Here is a 15,627-nt window from a genome sequence, read left to right as displayed (position 1 = left end):
CCTGCTAATGTGGAATCCACTTGATGCTGGCTTTTAAACCAATAACTTGGGCCTCTGGCTCAGTACTACAAGCTGTTCCTGAAGCCAGGCTGTGGCACTTCCTGTGGTGAGGACTAAGGGAACCCAACTCCATGATGCCCCTGGGCCAGCACCACCTCTGCCTGGTAGAATTTGGACTTAGTCCCTAAGCACTTCAGGACACTGCTTTGCAAGCTGCTGCTGGTGAGCAGCAATGACAGTCAGATGTAGAGGACTCCTATCAAAGGCTTCCCACTGATCGAGGGGGTGGCAGCAGTTAAGACTGAACCTGAATTCCCTCCATTCCTATTGAAGTTGCTGTGTGTTAAGACAGCACCTTGCAGGAATCTAGGGTCTGAGATGGGACCAGCTAAGGACAGTTTGCATGCAACCTCCAGGGTTATCAGACTTCAAATCTGAGTGTCTGCTGGATTATTGGGGAAATTATACTGGTGCTGGGGATTCTATAATCAGACTAAATCACTGCAAATACTGGCTACAGTTGCCATAGAAACTGAATCTGTTGTTGCTAGGTGTGGGGAGCTGGTTGTCACTTGGCTACAGCTGCTGCATAGTTCCAACATTAGCTCATGGTCCAGAGGAGCGTAGTGTCCTGCTCCATGACCCTACTGAGATCGAAGAGAAGTTCAGGCAGCTCTTCTAGCTCTCAGGAGGGGGGCAGGGAACAGTTTTGCTTGGCTCTCTAGCTGACTGCAGATCTGTCAGGCCCTGCATAGTTTCTGATTTGCCTCGAAGATCCTCTGCCCATATATGTCTGTCTCACTGTGGTTATGGGAATCTGACTTGACTTGAAATAACTCCCAGACATCCGGGAGCCAAGGACGAGTTAAAGACTGTCTCTGAGTTGCTGGGGAAGAGATAAGGAAGGGTCAGAGCCCCCAGCACCTCCTACCAAAGGGAGGGGACAAACTCTCAAAGTTCTAACTAATGCTCTGGCAAAATCCCCACCCCAAACCTGGCAATTGGTGTAGCTCCAAGTATATGAGCAAGACTCTTTAGAGTTTGGAATGTCACCCTGATCACACTAACTGTTCATAGGCTCCTTGCATTCTTGGATCTCACAAGCAGCTATAGGAACTCGGAATTCGAAACACCAAGCTACTCCACCTTCCTGCACTCCAGGAAAAAGCCACTTTGGGTCTAGCTTCCTTTGTTAGTTTTCAGGCAAGACCATGTGTTCTGCTGCTGTTTAGTTCCTAGCCACTGCAGTCCTCTTCTGGGCATTTACACGCAAACAAGACTCTGTCCCATCCCAGAACCCTTCCTTCTACAGCCTGCACATGCCTGAGTTCCCCTCTGAACCAGTCCCAGGATACGTGTATCCCTGTGAATGACAGATGCCTCACTGGCTGCAGCACTACAAAGCCACCTCAGCCCCCACCCGTGGCCCTAACAGTGGTGTCATCATTGGCCTTATTTCGTTATAGCTCCCTTTGGGATGCAGCCTGCTGGCAGCAACATTCCCATCTTCACGGTGCTGCTAATATTAGTTCCTGAGAGCAGGGTCTGTACCTCGGTCCCATCCATCAGCCTCCTGCATATCACCAGGGCATCAGCATTAAACTCAATCAGCTGTTTCTTAGAGGGCTCCCTTAAGAAATGGGAACCTCCTGAAGATCTGCTGCTTTAGTTCAGTTTTGGGGTCGCACCCACATTTTACCCCAGGTGAGATTGAGGAAAAACTCTCAGCAGCAGCGAATGATTCTCGTGCCCTGGAATCTCTAAACTCCTTAGCCTCCTCAGTGTCGTGGCACAGTTTATGCAGTGCTGCCTGCATCGGGTTATTGTGCTATGGAAATGACATGGGGTGTATCCTAGCCTCTTGCCCTATGTGTTGGGATGGGAGAGAAGGGTTTTGCTATGTGTGATGCTAAACTGAGAATGCTTGTGGGGGGGCAAAGGGGGTTGGCGTTCTCCCTGCATTTTAGTCCAGTCAGTGAAATTTTGCTAGAGATGCGTCAAGCTGTCCCCAACAGGATTTTGTTTCTAATGCACTGAAGCACCCATATGTGCCAGTGCAGATAACTGTTAAGAGCCCCCTGACCCTCCCTGATAGCTGGGGGATATGAAATCTGGGAAAGCTTCCAGAGCAGAGCCCTGCTGTGCAAGCAGCTGAGCCCAATGCCAGCTCCACTGGGGCAGGAAGGGGCGTGTTATGTGGAAATAATGGCTGGTACAGTCAGTGTGTCAGGCAGGGACTGGGATAGCCTGTTATCTTCCCTTGTATCTCAGTGTCTCTCCCAAATTGAGTACTCTGGGAGGGAGAACCATCAGGCCACAGCTGGGCTCAGGGCAGAAACTCACTGGAAGGGTTAGCTAGGGCTCTTTCCCCCTCCCAACAGGAGGTAGAAGGGAAGGGTCTGCTGTTCAGGGTGCCCATTGCTGCAAGTAGAAGGGGTATCTGGGTGGGCTTTGGGGGAGAGAAAGTTTCTGGGTAGGGTAAAGTGTGAGCAGTCTTTGGGGAAGTCAGGAAAAGGGGTAAGAAGTCAGTGGATGGGCTGAGTGTGGAGGGGAGGGGAAGGAAGGGGAGAGCCTCTGGATAGGCTGTGAGAGTGGAGTTGTGTGATCTGTATGTGTCTGACTTAAGAATCTCTGTAGTTTTCCTTCTAGGCTCTTCGGGCAAGCAGCTGAGTTTGGGGGCCATAACCATGGACCCACTCTCGGAGTTGCAGGATGACCTGACCCTGGAGGACACCAACCAGTCCCTGAGCCAGCTCAAACTGGCTTCCTTAGATGATAAGAACTGGCCAGCAGATGAAGTGCCTGTTTTTCCCAAGTCAGGTGGGCATCCCTGCTGGGGCCAGCAGACATTTGGGTGCAGAGCTGACTTTGAGGCCAAGAGGTATTCCAGGACACCTTGTGCCTTGGCCTGTTGCAGGGAACTGTGACCCTCTCACACTCTAACTCAGTCCCATCTGGGATGTGAGGATTGGGAAATGGAGATGTGTGAATTGTTTTGTGCCCGAAGCCCACAGTGTAGTACCTGGCTGGGCTCTTGCGGGCTCTGATACCCAGAGAGACCAAGTGATTTGGCAAAGCATGCAGGGTAGGCAGCAGGGTATGTGCAGAAGCACCTGTGCTGTGAGCAGCCCTGACAATACCCTTGGCTCCTTTCCTCTCATACATGTTGGGTGAATTTTCATGCTCAGGAGAGTCCTGAGCAGAAGCTGACTGACTAGACACTGTTCTGAGTTGTGGGGTTTGGGACACGCACAGCTGCCTTCCAGGGACAAGGCTGAGACTTGACAAAACTTGCTTGTCCTGTGACAAAATCAAGATTTCAAAACAGGTGTTCAGGAAGGCCAGGCTAGTGCATTAACTTCTCCCCGTGTCACTGAGCCTCCGGTTCTCATCCCTGTGTTTCCAGGCCCCTCCCAGAGCTGCTCCAGGTCCGTTTCTGCTTTCATGCTAATTGCTGGTTTCCTGTTTTTTTTTGTGTGCAGAGGACACCAACTGCTCCCCTGAGCCCATCACTCACCTGCGCTGGGATGATCCATACTACGATATTGCTAGGCACCAGATTGTGGAAGTAGCAGGTAATGACCCACTCTCCCCACTCCTTCCAGTGTTGCCTCTTCAGTGGGATCAGATGTGGACTTGTTAATTGGAGTGGAAAGGGCCCTGTGCCAACTACCAGTGGCACACAACAGGGACAGCTGACATTTTGGGGGATGGGAGCCCCAAACCTTTGGGATGTCTGTGGCAGTTCTTATTTTCCATTGTTCTCTGTTTGACTCAGATTAATTCCCAGATCTCACTGTCTCTGAAGTTATTAGAGTGAGGACTGGTCACTTCTGCTTAGGTGCGTTCATTGGAGCCCCACCATGTCCAAAGGCATGCTGCAGCACCTTCTAGCTGATTACACCAGAATTGCCACCTCCCCCTGGTTCTTCAGGGTGGTAGCTAATATCTAAGTTGTCTGAGAAATTGGCACATTAACTGGTGGGGGACCATGCAGTTTGCATAGTCAAAGCTTGTGGCCTTTACTGTAGCTGGACTGTGGGGACAGCCTTTGCTGGATGTGTCTGCTACAGGGAGCAGATGGGAAAGGGTTAACATTGTTGATACTTCAGTGATAATTAGGCTGCAGCACTAACATTCCTGATTCCCTCCCTGTTTCATGAACGTCCTTTAAAATATATTAACTCTTGGAGCACTGCAAACACCCTATGCCAGTTACAGCTGAGACCTGTGACTGGAGTTTTTAGAAGGTGCTGGGAGTGGGGATACAGGTCAGGATTTTGCTCTGGAACTATTTCCAGCTTGCCCAGCTCTCCTGCTGCCAGAAACCCTCCCCAGTCCCCCACAACTTGATTCTCCCACTTCTTCAGCTAGCATTATCCATGCGCCCCTCCACTAGCCCTGCACCCTGGTTTGTGTTCCACAAGTGAAGAGAAATCTTGGGCGGAGGGGAGGAGGAAAGAATCCCAGGCTTATCAGATCCCATGGTGAAATGAAAGTTGCACTGGTATAATCCCCTTCTCTGGGTGGTTTGGGACATTTGGCTGGAATATGGCTCCTTTTTCCACTTCAGTGATGCCACTCCAGCTTTTTGGAGATTATCACTATTGTTGTGTGTCCCTAACACTATGGCTTTTTCCGGGCTACTTTGTGTCTAGAGAGCCTTGGGCGCTCAAGATTAGTGGAATAATTCAGTCCCTGGCCAAAGGGTCTCTAAAGGTATGTCTACACTGTGACAAAAGATCCACAGCACAGCCGCAGCTGGCCTGGGTCAGTTGATGTGGGCTCAGGCTGCGGGGCTATAAAATTTCAGAATAGGTGTTCAGGCTCAGGCTGGAGCCTGTTCTCTGAGACCTTGCTAGGGAGGAGGATCCCAGAGCCCAGGCTACACCCCGAGCCCAGACATCTACACTACAGTTCTATAGCCCTGTAGCCTGACCTCCACAAGCCCAAGTCAGCTGACGTGGGCCAGCCGCGTGTATTTTATTGTAGTGTAGACGTACCCATACATTCTTGTCCATAGTGTACTGGTTTGCCAGATTCCTGATCCTGCTTCCAGGGTCTAAAATTTCCAGCATTATAGTTGTCCCAGATCACCACCCTGTTCTCCATAATGCTGTGGTTGGGTTGGAGGAGTGCAGGTTTGTGCCATTTAATGCTTCAGTGACAGAATCTCAGATATTTGCTAAGACAGAGCAGGCAGGTGTTTCTAAACACCAGGAATTTAAGAGTTAAATGACACTCTCATTCACCTCAGACAAAGCCCACAGTGCTTAACGGAGTGGTTAGATCAGAACCAACAAGAACCACGGAATGATGGGCCCAAACCTAGGATGTCCTCTGCCATGTGTTGTGTGCTGATATAATCTCCAGTGTTTCTGTAGAGCTTTTATCCCAAGGGATCCCAAGCTTTTATCCCAAAATGCATGAATAGGCATCACTGAAATCCAGCCAGCTCAGAGGCAGGCAGGGCACAACAACTCTACATAACTGTGTAGGGTACAAAGTGAAAAATTCCATATCTAACTGAAATGGTAGGTGGGATTTCAGGAGGTTCTCATCTGGCAGGATGGCTGACTGGAATGTGTGCCGGGGTTGTGGAAGAAATCTCCTCCCCCACTATTGGGGTAATTTTTATCCATCGTAATTTCTAACTGCCCGTCCCTGTGATCTTTGTGTGGTTGGAAAGCCTTCCTCTGAAGCCTGTGCCAGTGACTGCTGTTGGAGTTGGGTTGCTGATGGCCTGCTACATTTGTCTAGTTCCTGTGTTCTGTGATCATCTCAAGTCCAACTTGGAGGGCACTGACTTGCCTTATTCCAGGCTGGCGATTTCCTCCCCCTGCAAATAGTTCTCTGCTTGCCACTCTCTCATCCAGCAACCATGTGCCCTGGGCATGCTCAGTGCCTGCCACTCAGCTTTGAATGCCATCAGCTGATATCTTGGAACTATGTTGAGTAGATTCAGAGCTGATCGCTGAAGACCCAGGAAACCCAGTGTGACTCCCTGTGTTTCTAGGTTCCAGGAGGGAGACCACAGCAGTTGCAGAACCAGTCTATGAATGGAAGGCAGGCAGGCTAGTGCTCCGTTCAAGGGGAGATGGCCTCAGTCCAGACAGATATCACTACACCCACCAGCAGAGTTGGCACGAATTAGCTTGCTGCTGGCAATTTCAGTGGAGAGGCCCAGGACTGAGTGTAGCATGGAAACGGGATTCCCTGTTGACCCCTAAAAGGGGGACAGGTCTCTTTAGGGCTGGGCTGAAGCACGTTGGCAGCTGCTGGTGGGGGAAAGATCACCCTGCTGCTGCCCAGGCTGAACTTGTTCTGAGAATGGAGGCCCTAGGCCAGGGGTGGGCCCAAGGGCCACATCTGGGTATGGAAATTGTATGGTGGGCCACAAATGCTCACGAAATTGGGAGTTGGAGTGCGGGAGGGGGTGAGGGCTCTGGCTGGGGGTGCAGGCCCTGGGGTGGGGCCAGAAATGAGGAGTTCAGAGTACGGGAGGGGGCTCAGGGCTGGGGCAGGGGGTTGGGATGTGGGAGGGGTTGAGAGCTCCAGCTGGAGGTGCGGGCTCTGTAGTGGAGCCTGGGATGAGGGTTTTGGGGTGCAGGAAGGAGCTGTGGGCTGGGCGTGGAGCAGAGGGGTTCAGTGTATGGGAGGGGGCTGTGGGCTGAGGCAAGGGGTTGGGGTGTGGGAGGGGGTATGGACTCTGTGCTGGGGGGGGGTGTTCCAGGGTGGGGACAGAAATGGGGGGTTATGGGTGCGGGAGGGGGCTCTGGGCTGGGTCAGGAGGTTGGGATGCGGGGGATGGGGTTCTGGGCTGGTGCTGAGGGGTTTGGAGTGTGGGAGGGTGCTCCAGGCTCAGGCCGGGGGTATGAGGGCTCCAGCCGGGTGTGCGGGGGAGGGGGTGGGGCTGAGGATGAGGGGTTTGGGGTGCAGGAGGGCACTCCAGGCTGGGACCGAGGGGTTTGGAGGGCAGGAGGGGGATCAGGGTTGGGATAGGGGGTTGGGGCGTGGGAGGAGGTCAGGGGTTCGGGCTCCAGGTGGCACTTACCTCAAGCAGCTCCCGGAAGCAGTAGCATGTCCTCCCTCCGACTCCTAGGTGGAGGCGCAGCGCTGACCAGGTGGCTCTGTGCACTGCCCCATCCGCAGGCCCTGCCCCTGCAGCTCCCATTGGGCACAGTTCCTAGCCAATAGGAGCTGTAGAGCTGGCACTTGGGGTGGGGGCAGCATGGGGAGCCCCCTGGCTGCCCCTACTTGTAGGAGCCGGAGGGGGGACATGCTGCTGCTTCCAGGAGCCGCGCGGAGCCACGGCATGCGCGGAGCGGGGCAAGCCTCCTATCCTGCTCCCTAGCGGGAGCTCGAGGATCAGATTAAAAGGTCTGATGGGCTGGTTGCGGCCTGTGGGCCATAGTTTGCCCACCCCTGCTCTAGATCACCAGAGATGTCAGTCTGGGACGCTTCACCAGCAACCAGTTTTTCAGAACTGATGACACCCGTCCCAGCAGTGGGGAGTTGGCAGTGCAGCTCCAGTTAGCAAGTTAATGGAGATGTAGTCCAGAGGCTCCCTGACGTGTTCAGCTCCTGGCAGCAGGCCCTGTTGCTCAGAGGGGCTGCCTGAGTCACACTCTGGGCTCCGTGACAAGGCTGTTTATTTAGCCTCTTAGTCAATTATTAATAAAGTAACTGAAACAATATTCAACATGTCAAACCACAGCCCAGACCTTGGAATCACAGGGTCACATTCCCAGGACATGTTTAATCCAGGAGGGTCTAAACTGGTGCTGTGGGAGCAGGGCCCCCATTAATGGTGGAGAGCACATGGTGTCAGTGCTGGAAAGAAGCACTAAGGGAGTTTCTTACAGACTAGGAAGAAACTGATTAGAAAATAGCCTTTGGCCACCAAATCCTGGAGAACTAATGCCTTTGGCTCACTAGACAAGCTGCTGATCTGCACTTAAACCTTCTCCATGCAGTGACAGCTCACCATGGCCAGCCCTTGCCTCATTTCTCTTGTAATCATTACCAAAGGGTTGCAGAGATAGAGGTTTTGCCCATCCTGCTGCTTCAATAGATTCCTTCTGTGGCTTTGCTTAGCCATCCATGCCCTGTCCTGCACATCAGGGCAGAGGGCATGTGGCTAATTCTGTCCATCTTTTCCTGAAGAGCATTCTGGGGCACTATTCTGAGACATTTCAAGGAAATAGAAGCAGGAGGCTGGTTCTCATCCTCAGGCTGAGCTTGTTGCATCCAGGGCTGTCATGTGAGATTAGCACAGAGGTTCCTTGTTGATGGAAGGATGCATAATGTTTGTACAACACAGCTTAATATTATAAAAACAATCATGGCTACTCAAAAATTGGGACAATCATTATCTTGCTGGTACTAATTTGTGATCCCGGTTGTCCTGTGGACTCCCAAGCTGTCTGGGCCCTAAGGGGAAGGATTTGAATTCTAAGAAGTGTGGAGTAGAACTAGTTGGAAAATAGTCTTTTGATGGTTGTTCTCCGCTGCTCCCCCTGGAAATTTTGGCTTTTCGGTGAAATATCAAAAACCAAAATATTTTGATCCACAGTGATTCCAAGTTTCCCCATGAGAGTTGTACTTGAGGGACAGTATGCTCCCATTCTCCTCTGTGGGTCATGCTCTCTGGAAGGAATACATCTTCTCCTGTGATGCACCGTTTCACCCTCCTTGGTAAAGCGAGGATATGTGTTTGAGGAGTCCCTGGCTGTGGTGCATCATGGGAGATGTAGTTCTGCTAGAGAGCCTAGCTCAGAGAAAGGAGTAGAGGTGTAAGGCATCTGACTACAAATCCCATGAGGCACTGTGGCACCCTTTTGAATCAGAATATTTTAGATTTTGGCTAAATTATTTTGTTTTCTGGATGTTTAATTTTTTTTGATGAAACATTGACATTTTCCATGGAAAACAAACATATATTTTGTGAAAAAAATTGTTTCTTCAAATTTTGTTTGTCAGATTTGTTGACAGAATTTTTGACCAGGCCAAGGGTAGAGATCTCTGGTGCATCCTGTGTGCATTTCTTGTTTGTGGGTTCCTCTTCTTCTTGGCAGTGGAATTACTGCTCTGTAGCAGTTAAACTCCTTTTGCAGAAACTTGTGCAAAGGCTGCTCAACACCTCAGCAACCACTTCTGCAATGTGAGATCTGTGAGAAACCACAACATGCGACATCTGGAGAAAAGCCTGCTAGCCCATGCTCTGAGGGCCTTGTTGGAACCACTCCAGGCTCAGGCTCACCCCTGGGCCTCCTCTCCAGAGATCTGTATTTTGTTAGTAACGTCTAAAAGATTTAGTAGTCATTTCTGACACCTTGGGGTCAAAGCCAAACTGCGGTACAGTGTAATCCTGACCCCAAATCACAGATGAGAATGAATCACAGCAAACGTGGCTAATGGTTAGGGGCCATCAAGGAGGTGAGAGTAGGATCCAGAGAATGCAAATCCCACTGGAATTTGGGGAAAGCAAAGAATCTTAGAGCTGCTATAAGGCAGTGAATTTCCACTGATCCTCCTGCCCAGTGGGACTGCATTCCAGAGCCCAGGTAATGCTGAAGGAGACAAGGGAGCTGCCTTTACCCCTTTAGTGCCTGTCTCTCAAACCTGCAGCTGTGAGATGCATTATAATCTCTGCTTTCCCCCAAATAATTGGCTTCCCCTCACCTGGCACAGGGAAATTAGAAACCAGTATGTGATCTCCTGTGAATAATCTGTAGCCCCTGTCCAATAGGCCCCTTCCCAATCCCTGAAATTTGACGCTTGTTTCTGTTTGTTATGCGTGAGAAGCAGTAGATTTCAAGCACTTATTGGTAGCTTTTTGGGCTGCCCTGGCAGAACAGGCCTTGTGTTGATGTGTAGCACAGCCTGCTGTAGCAGTGGAGAGCTGCCATCTCTGCAAAGGGAGAGGAATTCCAGTCCTCCTGCAGGCATGGCAAAAGGCAGAGTATTGGGTGTTGCTATATCTTACTGTGTTGTACTTTGATGACAGATCCAGGGGCGACATTGACTCTATCTGACTTTTGAACACATCTCTGAGTTCTTGCAGCTGCCATTTCAAGGGGATACTAGAGTAAAGGCAGTGACTGTCTGCAGAGCTTGCATTGGAGCTGTGTGTCGCAATGGGTTGTGCTGGTGAAGAGCTGTGCTCAGCAAGGCCCCTGCGCTGCCTTCCCTCAGAGATAACACTGGTCCTTTCCCCTTTAGTGCAGTGTGTTTTCATTGCTATTATTTGGACAGGAATCCCTTCCCCTCTGCACTCAGTTGTATTTATCTGCTGGCTTTGGTGACATTCCTTTGGGACATTGACATGGTGCAAATAATTGATATTTGTGATGTGCCAAGGAAGGCCCGTTTCCTGCCCCAAAATTTGACGTGTGACTGTGGCATGTGAGGTTGAGAGGATGGGGTGGTTTCTAAGGGTAGCTATGCTCTTGCCAACCCCCTAAAGCAGGCTTAGTATCCGTGTTGGAACCTGCCCTCTGAACAAGAGAAATGGAAATGGGTGGGAGTGGCAAGGGATCTTTCAGAGATACAGATCCCCACCGAGGGGTATGTCTACACTACGAAATTAGGTCGAATTTATAGAAGTTGGTTTTTTAGAAATCGGTTTTGTATATTCGAGTGTGTGTGTCCCCACAGAAAATGCTTTAAGTGCATTAAGTGAATTAACTCAGCGGAGCGCTTCCACAGTACCGAGGCTAGAGTCGACTTCCGGAGTGTTGCACTGTGGGTAGCTATCCCACAGTTCCCGCAGTCTGCGCTGCCCATTGGAATTCTGGGTTGAGATCCCAATGCCTGATGGGGCTAAAACATTATCGCGGGTGGTTCTGGGTACATATCCTCAGGCCCCCGTTCCCTCCCTCCCTCCATGAAAGCAAGGGCAGACAATCGTTTCGCGCCTTTTTTCCTGAGTTACCTGTGCAGACGCCATACCACGGCAAGCATGGAGCCTGCTCAGGTAACCGTCACTGTATGTCTCCTGGGTGCTGGCAGACGTGGTACTGCATTGCTACACAGTAGCAGCAACCCTTTGCCTTGTGGCAGCAGACGGTGTAATAGGACTGGTAGCCGTCATCGTCATATCCGAGGTGCTCCTGGCTGCGTCAGCCGGGAGTGCCTGGGCAGACATGGGTGCAGGGACTAAATTTGGAGTGACTTGACCAGGTCATTCTCTTTAGTCCTGCAGTCAGTCCTATTGAACCATCTTATGGTGAGCAGGCAGGCGATATGGATTGCTAGCAGTCCTATTGCATCATCTTCTGCTGGGCAGCCATGAGATGTGGATGGCATGCAGTCCTTCTGCACCGTCTGCTGCCAGCCAAAGATGTAAAAGATAGATGGAGTGTATCAAAACAAGAAATAGACCAGATTTGTTTTGTACTCATTTGCTTCCACCCCCCCCACCGTCTAGGGGACTCATTCCTCTAGGTCACACTGCAATCACTCACAGGGAAGGTGCAGCGAGGTAAATCTAGTCACATATCAATCAGAGGCCAAACTAACCTCCTTGTTCCAATAAGAACAATAACTTAGGTGCACCATTTCTTATTGGAACCCTCCGTGAAGTCCTGCCTGAAATACTCCTTGATGTAAAGCCACCCTCTTTGTTGATTTTAGCTCCCTGAAGCCAACCCTGTAAGCCGTATCGTCAGTCGCCCCTCCCTCCGTCAGAGCAACGGCAGACAATCGTTCTGCGCCTTTTTTCTGAGCGGACGCCATACCAAGGCAAGCATGGAGGCCGCTCAGCTCACTTTGGCAATTAGGAGCACATTAAACACCACATGCATTATCCAGCAGTATATGCAGGACCAGAACCTGGCAGAGCGGTACTGGGCGAGTAGGCGACGTCAGCGTGGTCGCGTGAGTGATCAGAACATGGACACAGATTTCTCTCAAAGCATGGGCCCTGCCAATGCATGCATCATGATGCTAATGGGGCAGGTTCATGCTGTGGAACGCCGATTCTGGGCTCGGGAAACAAGCACAGACTGGTGGGACCGCATAGTGTTGCAGGTCTGGGACGATTCCCAGTGGCTGCAAAACTTTCGCATGCGTAAGGGCACTTTCATGGAACTTTGTGACTTGCTTTCCCCTGCCCTGAAGCGCATGAATACCAAGATGAGAGCAGCCCTCACAGTTGAGAAGCGAGTGGCGATAGCCCTGTGGAAGCTTGCAACGCCAGACAGCTACCGGTCAGTTGGGAATCAATTTGGAGTGGGCAAATCTACTGTGGGGGCTGCTGTGATGCAAGTAGCCCATGCAGTCAAAGATCTGCTGATATCAAGGGTAGTGACCCTGGGAAATGTGCAGGTCATAGTGGATGGCTTTGCTGCAATGGGATTCCCTAACTGTGGTGGGGCCATAGACAGAACCCATATCCCTATCTTGGCACCGGAGCACCAAGCCGGCGAGTACATAAACCGCAAGGGGTACTTTTCAGTAGTGCTACAAGCACTGGTGGATCACAAGGGACGTTTCACCAACATCAACGTGGGATGGCCGGGAAAGGTACATGACGCTCGCATTTTCAGGAACGCTGGTCTGTTTCAAAAGCTGCAGGAAGGGACTTTCTTCCTAGACCAGAAAATAACCGTTGGGGATGTTGAAATGCCTAGAGTTATCCTTGGGGACCCAGCCTACCCCTTAATGCCATGGCTCATGAAGCCACACACAGGCAGCCTGGACAGTAGTCAGGAGCTGTTCAACTACAGGCTGAGCAAGTGCAGAATGGTGGTAGAATGTGCATTTGGATGTTTAAAAACATGCTGGCGCAGTTTACTGACTCGCTTAGACCTCAGCAAAACCAATATTCCCACTGTTATTACTGCTTGCTGTGCGCTCCACAATCTCTGTGAGAGTAAGGGGGAGATTGAGGCAAATCGCCTGGCTGCTGGTTACGCGCAGCCAGACACCAGGGCGGTTAGAAGAGCACAGGAGGGCGCGGTACACATCAGAGAAGCTTTGAAACCAGTTTCATGACTGGCCAGGCTACGTTGTGAAAGTTCTCTTTGTTTCTCCTTGATGAAACCCCCCGCCCCTTGGTTCACTCTGCTTTCCTGTAAGCTAACCACCCTCCCCTCCTCCCTTCGATCACCGCTTGCAGAGGCAATAAAGTCATTGTTGCTTCACATTCATGCATTCTTTATTCATTCATCACACAAATAGGGGGATGACTACCAAGGTAGACCAGGAGGGGTGGTGGAGGAGGGAAGGAAAATGCCACACAGCATTTAAAGTTTACAACTTTAAAATTTATTGAATGCCAGCCTTCTTGTTTTTGGGCAATCCTCTGTGGTGGAGTGGCTGGTTGGCCGGTGGCCCCCCCCACCGCGTTCTTGGGCGTCTGGGTGTGGAGGCTATGGAACTTGGGGAGGAGGGCGGTTGGTTACACAGGGGCTGTAGTGGCAGTCTGTGCTCCAGCTGCCTTTGCTGCAGCTCAACCATACACTGGAGCATACTGGTTTGATCCTCCAGCAGCCTCAGCATTGAATCCTGCCTCCTCTCATCACGCTGCTGCCACATTTGAGCTTCAGCCCTCTCTTCAGCCCGCCACTTACTCTCTTCAGCCCGCCACCTCTCCTCCCGGTCATTTTGTGCTTTCCTGCACTTTGACATTATTTGCCTCCACGCATTCGTCTTTGCTCTTTCAGTGTGGGAGGACAGCATGAGCTCAGAGAACATTTCATCACGAGTGCGTTTTTTTTTTTTTTTCTTTCTAATCTTCACTAGCCTCTGGGAAGGAGAAGATCCTGTGATCCTTGAAACACATGCAGCTGGTGGAGAAAAAAAAAGGGACAGCGGTATTTAAAAAGACACATTTTATAAAACAGTGGCTACAGTCTTTCAGGGTAAACCTTGCTGTTAACATTAAATACATAGCACATGTGCTTTCGTTACAAGGTCACATTTTGCCTCCCCGCACCGCGTGGCTACCCCCTCAACCCTTCCCCCTCCCCGTGGCTAACAGCAGGGAACATTTCTGTTCAGCCGCAGGCAAACAGCCCAGCAGGAACGGGCTCCTCTGAGTGTCCCCTGAAGAAAAGCACCCTATTTCAACCAGGTGACCATGAATGATATCTCACTCTCCTGAGGATAACACAGAGAGATAAAGAACGGATGTTGTTTGAACGCCAGCAAACATACACTGCAATGCTTTGTTGTACAATGATTCCCGAGTACGTGTTACTGGCCTGGAGTAGTAAAGTGTCCTACCATGAAGGACGCAATAAGGCTGCCCTCCCCAGAAACCTTTTGCAAAGGCTTTGGGAGTACATCCAGGAGAGCCACGAATGCCAGGGCAAATTAATCCTTTCACATGCTTGCTTTTAAACCATGTATAGTATTTTAAAAGGTACACTCACTGGAGGTCCCTTCTCTGCCTGCCGGGTCCAGGAGGCAGCCTTGGGTGGGTTCGGGGGGTACTGGCTCCAGGTCCAGGGTGAGAAACAGTTCCTGGCTGTTGGGAAAACCGGTTTCTCCGCTTGCTTGCTGTGAGCTATCTACAACCTCATCATCATCATCTTCTTCATCCCCAAAACCTGCTTCCGTGTTGCCTCCATCTCCATTGAAGGAGTCAAACAACACGGCTGGGGTAGTGGTGGCTGAACCCCCTAAAATGGCATGCAGCTCATCATAGAAGCGGCATGTTTGGGGCTCTGACCCGGAGCGGCCGTTCGCCCCTCTGGTTTTCTGGTAGGCTTGCCTCAGCTCCTTAAGTTTCACGCGGCACTGCTTCGGATCCCTGTTATGGCCTCTGTCCTTCATGCCCTGGGAGATTTTGACAAAGGTTTTGGCATTTCGAAAACTGGAACGGAGTTCTGATAGCACGGATTCCTCTCCCCATACAGCGATCAGATCCCGTACCTCCCGTTCAGTCCATGCTGGAGCTCTTTTGCGATTCTGGGACTCCATCATGGTTACCTCTGCTGATGAGCTCTGCATGGTCACCTGCAGCTTGCCATGCTGGCCAAACAGGAAATGAGATTCAAAAGTTCGCAGTTCTTTTCCTGTCTACCTGACCAGTGCATCTGAGTTGAGAGTGCTGTCCAGAGCGGTCACAATGGAGCACTCTGGGATAGCTCCCGGAGGCCAATACCGTCGAATTGTGTCCACAGTACCAGAAATTCGACCCGGCAAGGCCGATTTAAGCGCTAATCCACTTGTCAGGGGTGGAGTACGGAAATCGATTTTAAGAGCCCTTTAAGTCGAAATAAAGGGCTTCATCTTGTGGACGGGTGCAGGTTTACTTCGATTTAACGCTGCTAAATTCGACCTAAAGCCCTAGTGTAGACCAGGGCTATGAGCTGCTCTTTTTCACTTATTGGTAGGCAATAATATTAAGGGTTCACAAAATATCATGGAAGCATCTGGAGTATAATAGTCCCCATCTGCTGCTTTATAAGTGAGATCTGGCTTATTGCAAAGTGGGCTCACTCTACTAATTATATTGATCCATATTGTAAGGCACATCCTCCATCTATCTCTAAACCCCTCTCAGTCAGAGGTTTCTGACACTTTGAACAAGAGTCACTTCACCCTAGTGTGTAGGGGAGTGCTGTTATCCCAGTTTTACAGATGGGGAAACTGAAGTACATAGCAGGGAAGTGA

At 50.8% G+C, this 15,627-nt stretch overlaps 1 protein-coding gene across 3 annotated transcripts in view; it reads left to right on the top strand.

The window, feature by feature from the left end:
- Positions 1–15,627, top strand: part of ARHGAP1 (Rho GTPase activating protein 1) — a 41,259-nt gene that overhangs the window by 3,807 nt on the left and 21,825 nt on the right. For 2 of the 3 annotated variants that reach the window (XM_074955386.1, XM_074955387.1), the window contains exons 2-3: positions 2,638–2,820; positions 3,483–3,575. In XM_074955386.1, coding sequence (XP_074811487.1) covers positions 2,688–2,820; positions 3,483–3,575 — 226 coding nt within the window. In that variant the 5' untranslated portion in view covers positions 2,638–2,687. The remainder of the gene's footprint in view (positions 1–2,637; positions 2,821–3,482; positions 3,576–15,627) is intronic. The other variant, XM_074955388.1, reaches the window with a different exon arrangement.

Source organism: Natator depressus, chromosome 6 (assembly GCF_965152275.1).
Source record: "Natator depressus isolate rNatDep1 chromosome 6, rNatDep2.hap1, whole genome shotgun sequence".
Lineage (NCBI taxonomy): Eukaryota > Metazoa > Chordata > Testudines > Cheloniidae > Natator > Natator depressus.
This window is presented reverse-complemented; position numbering and strand designations above follow the sequence as displayed.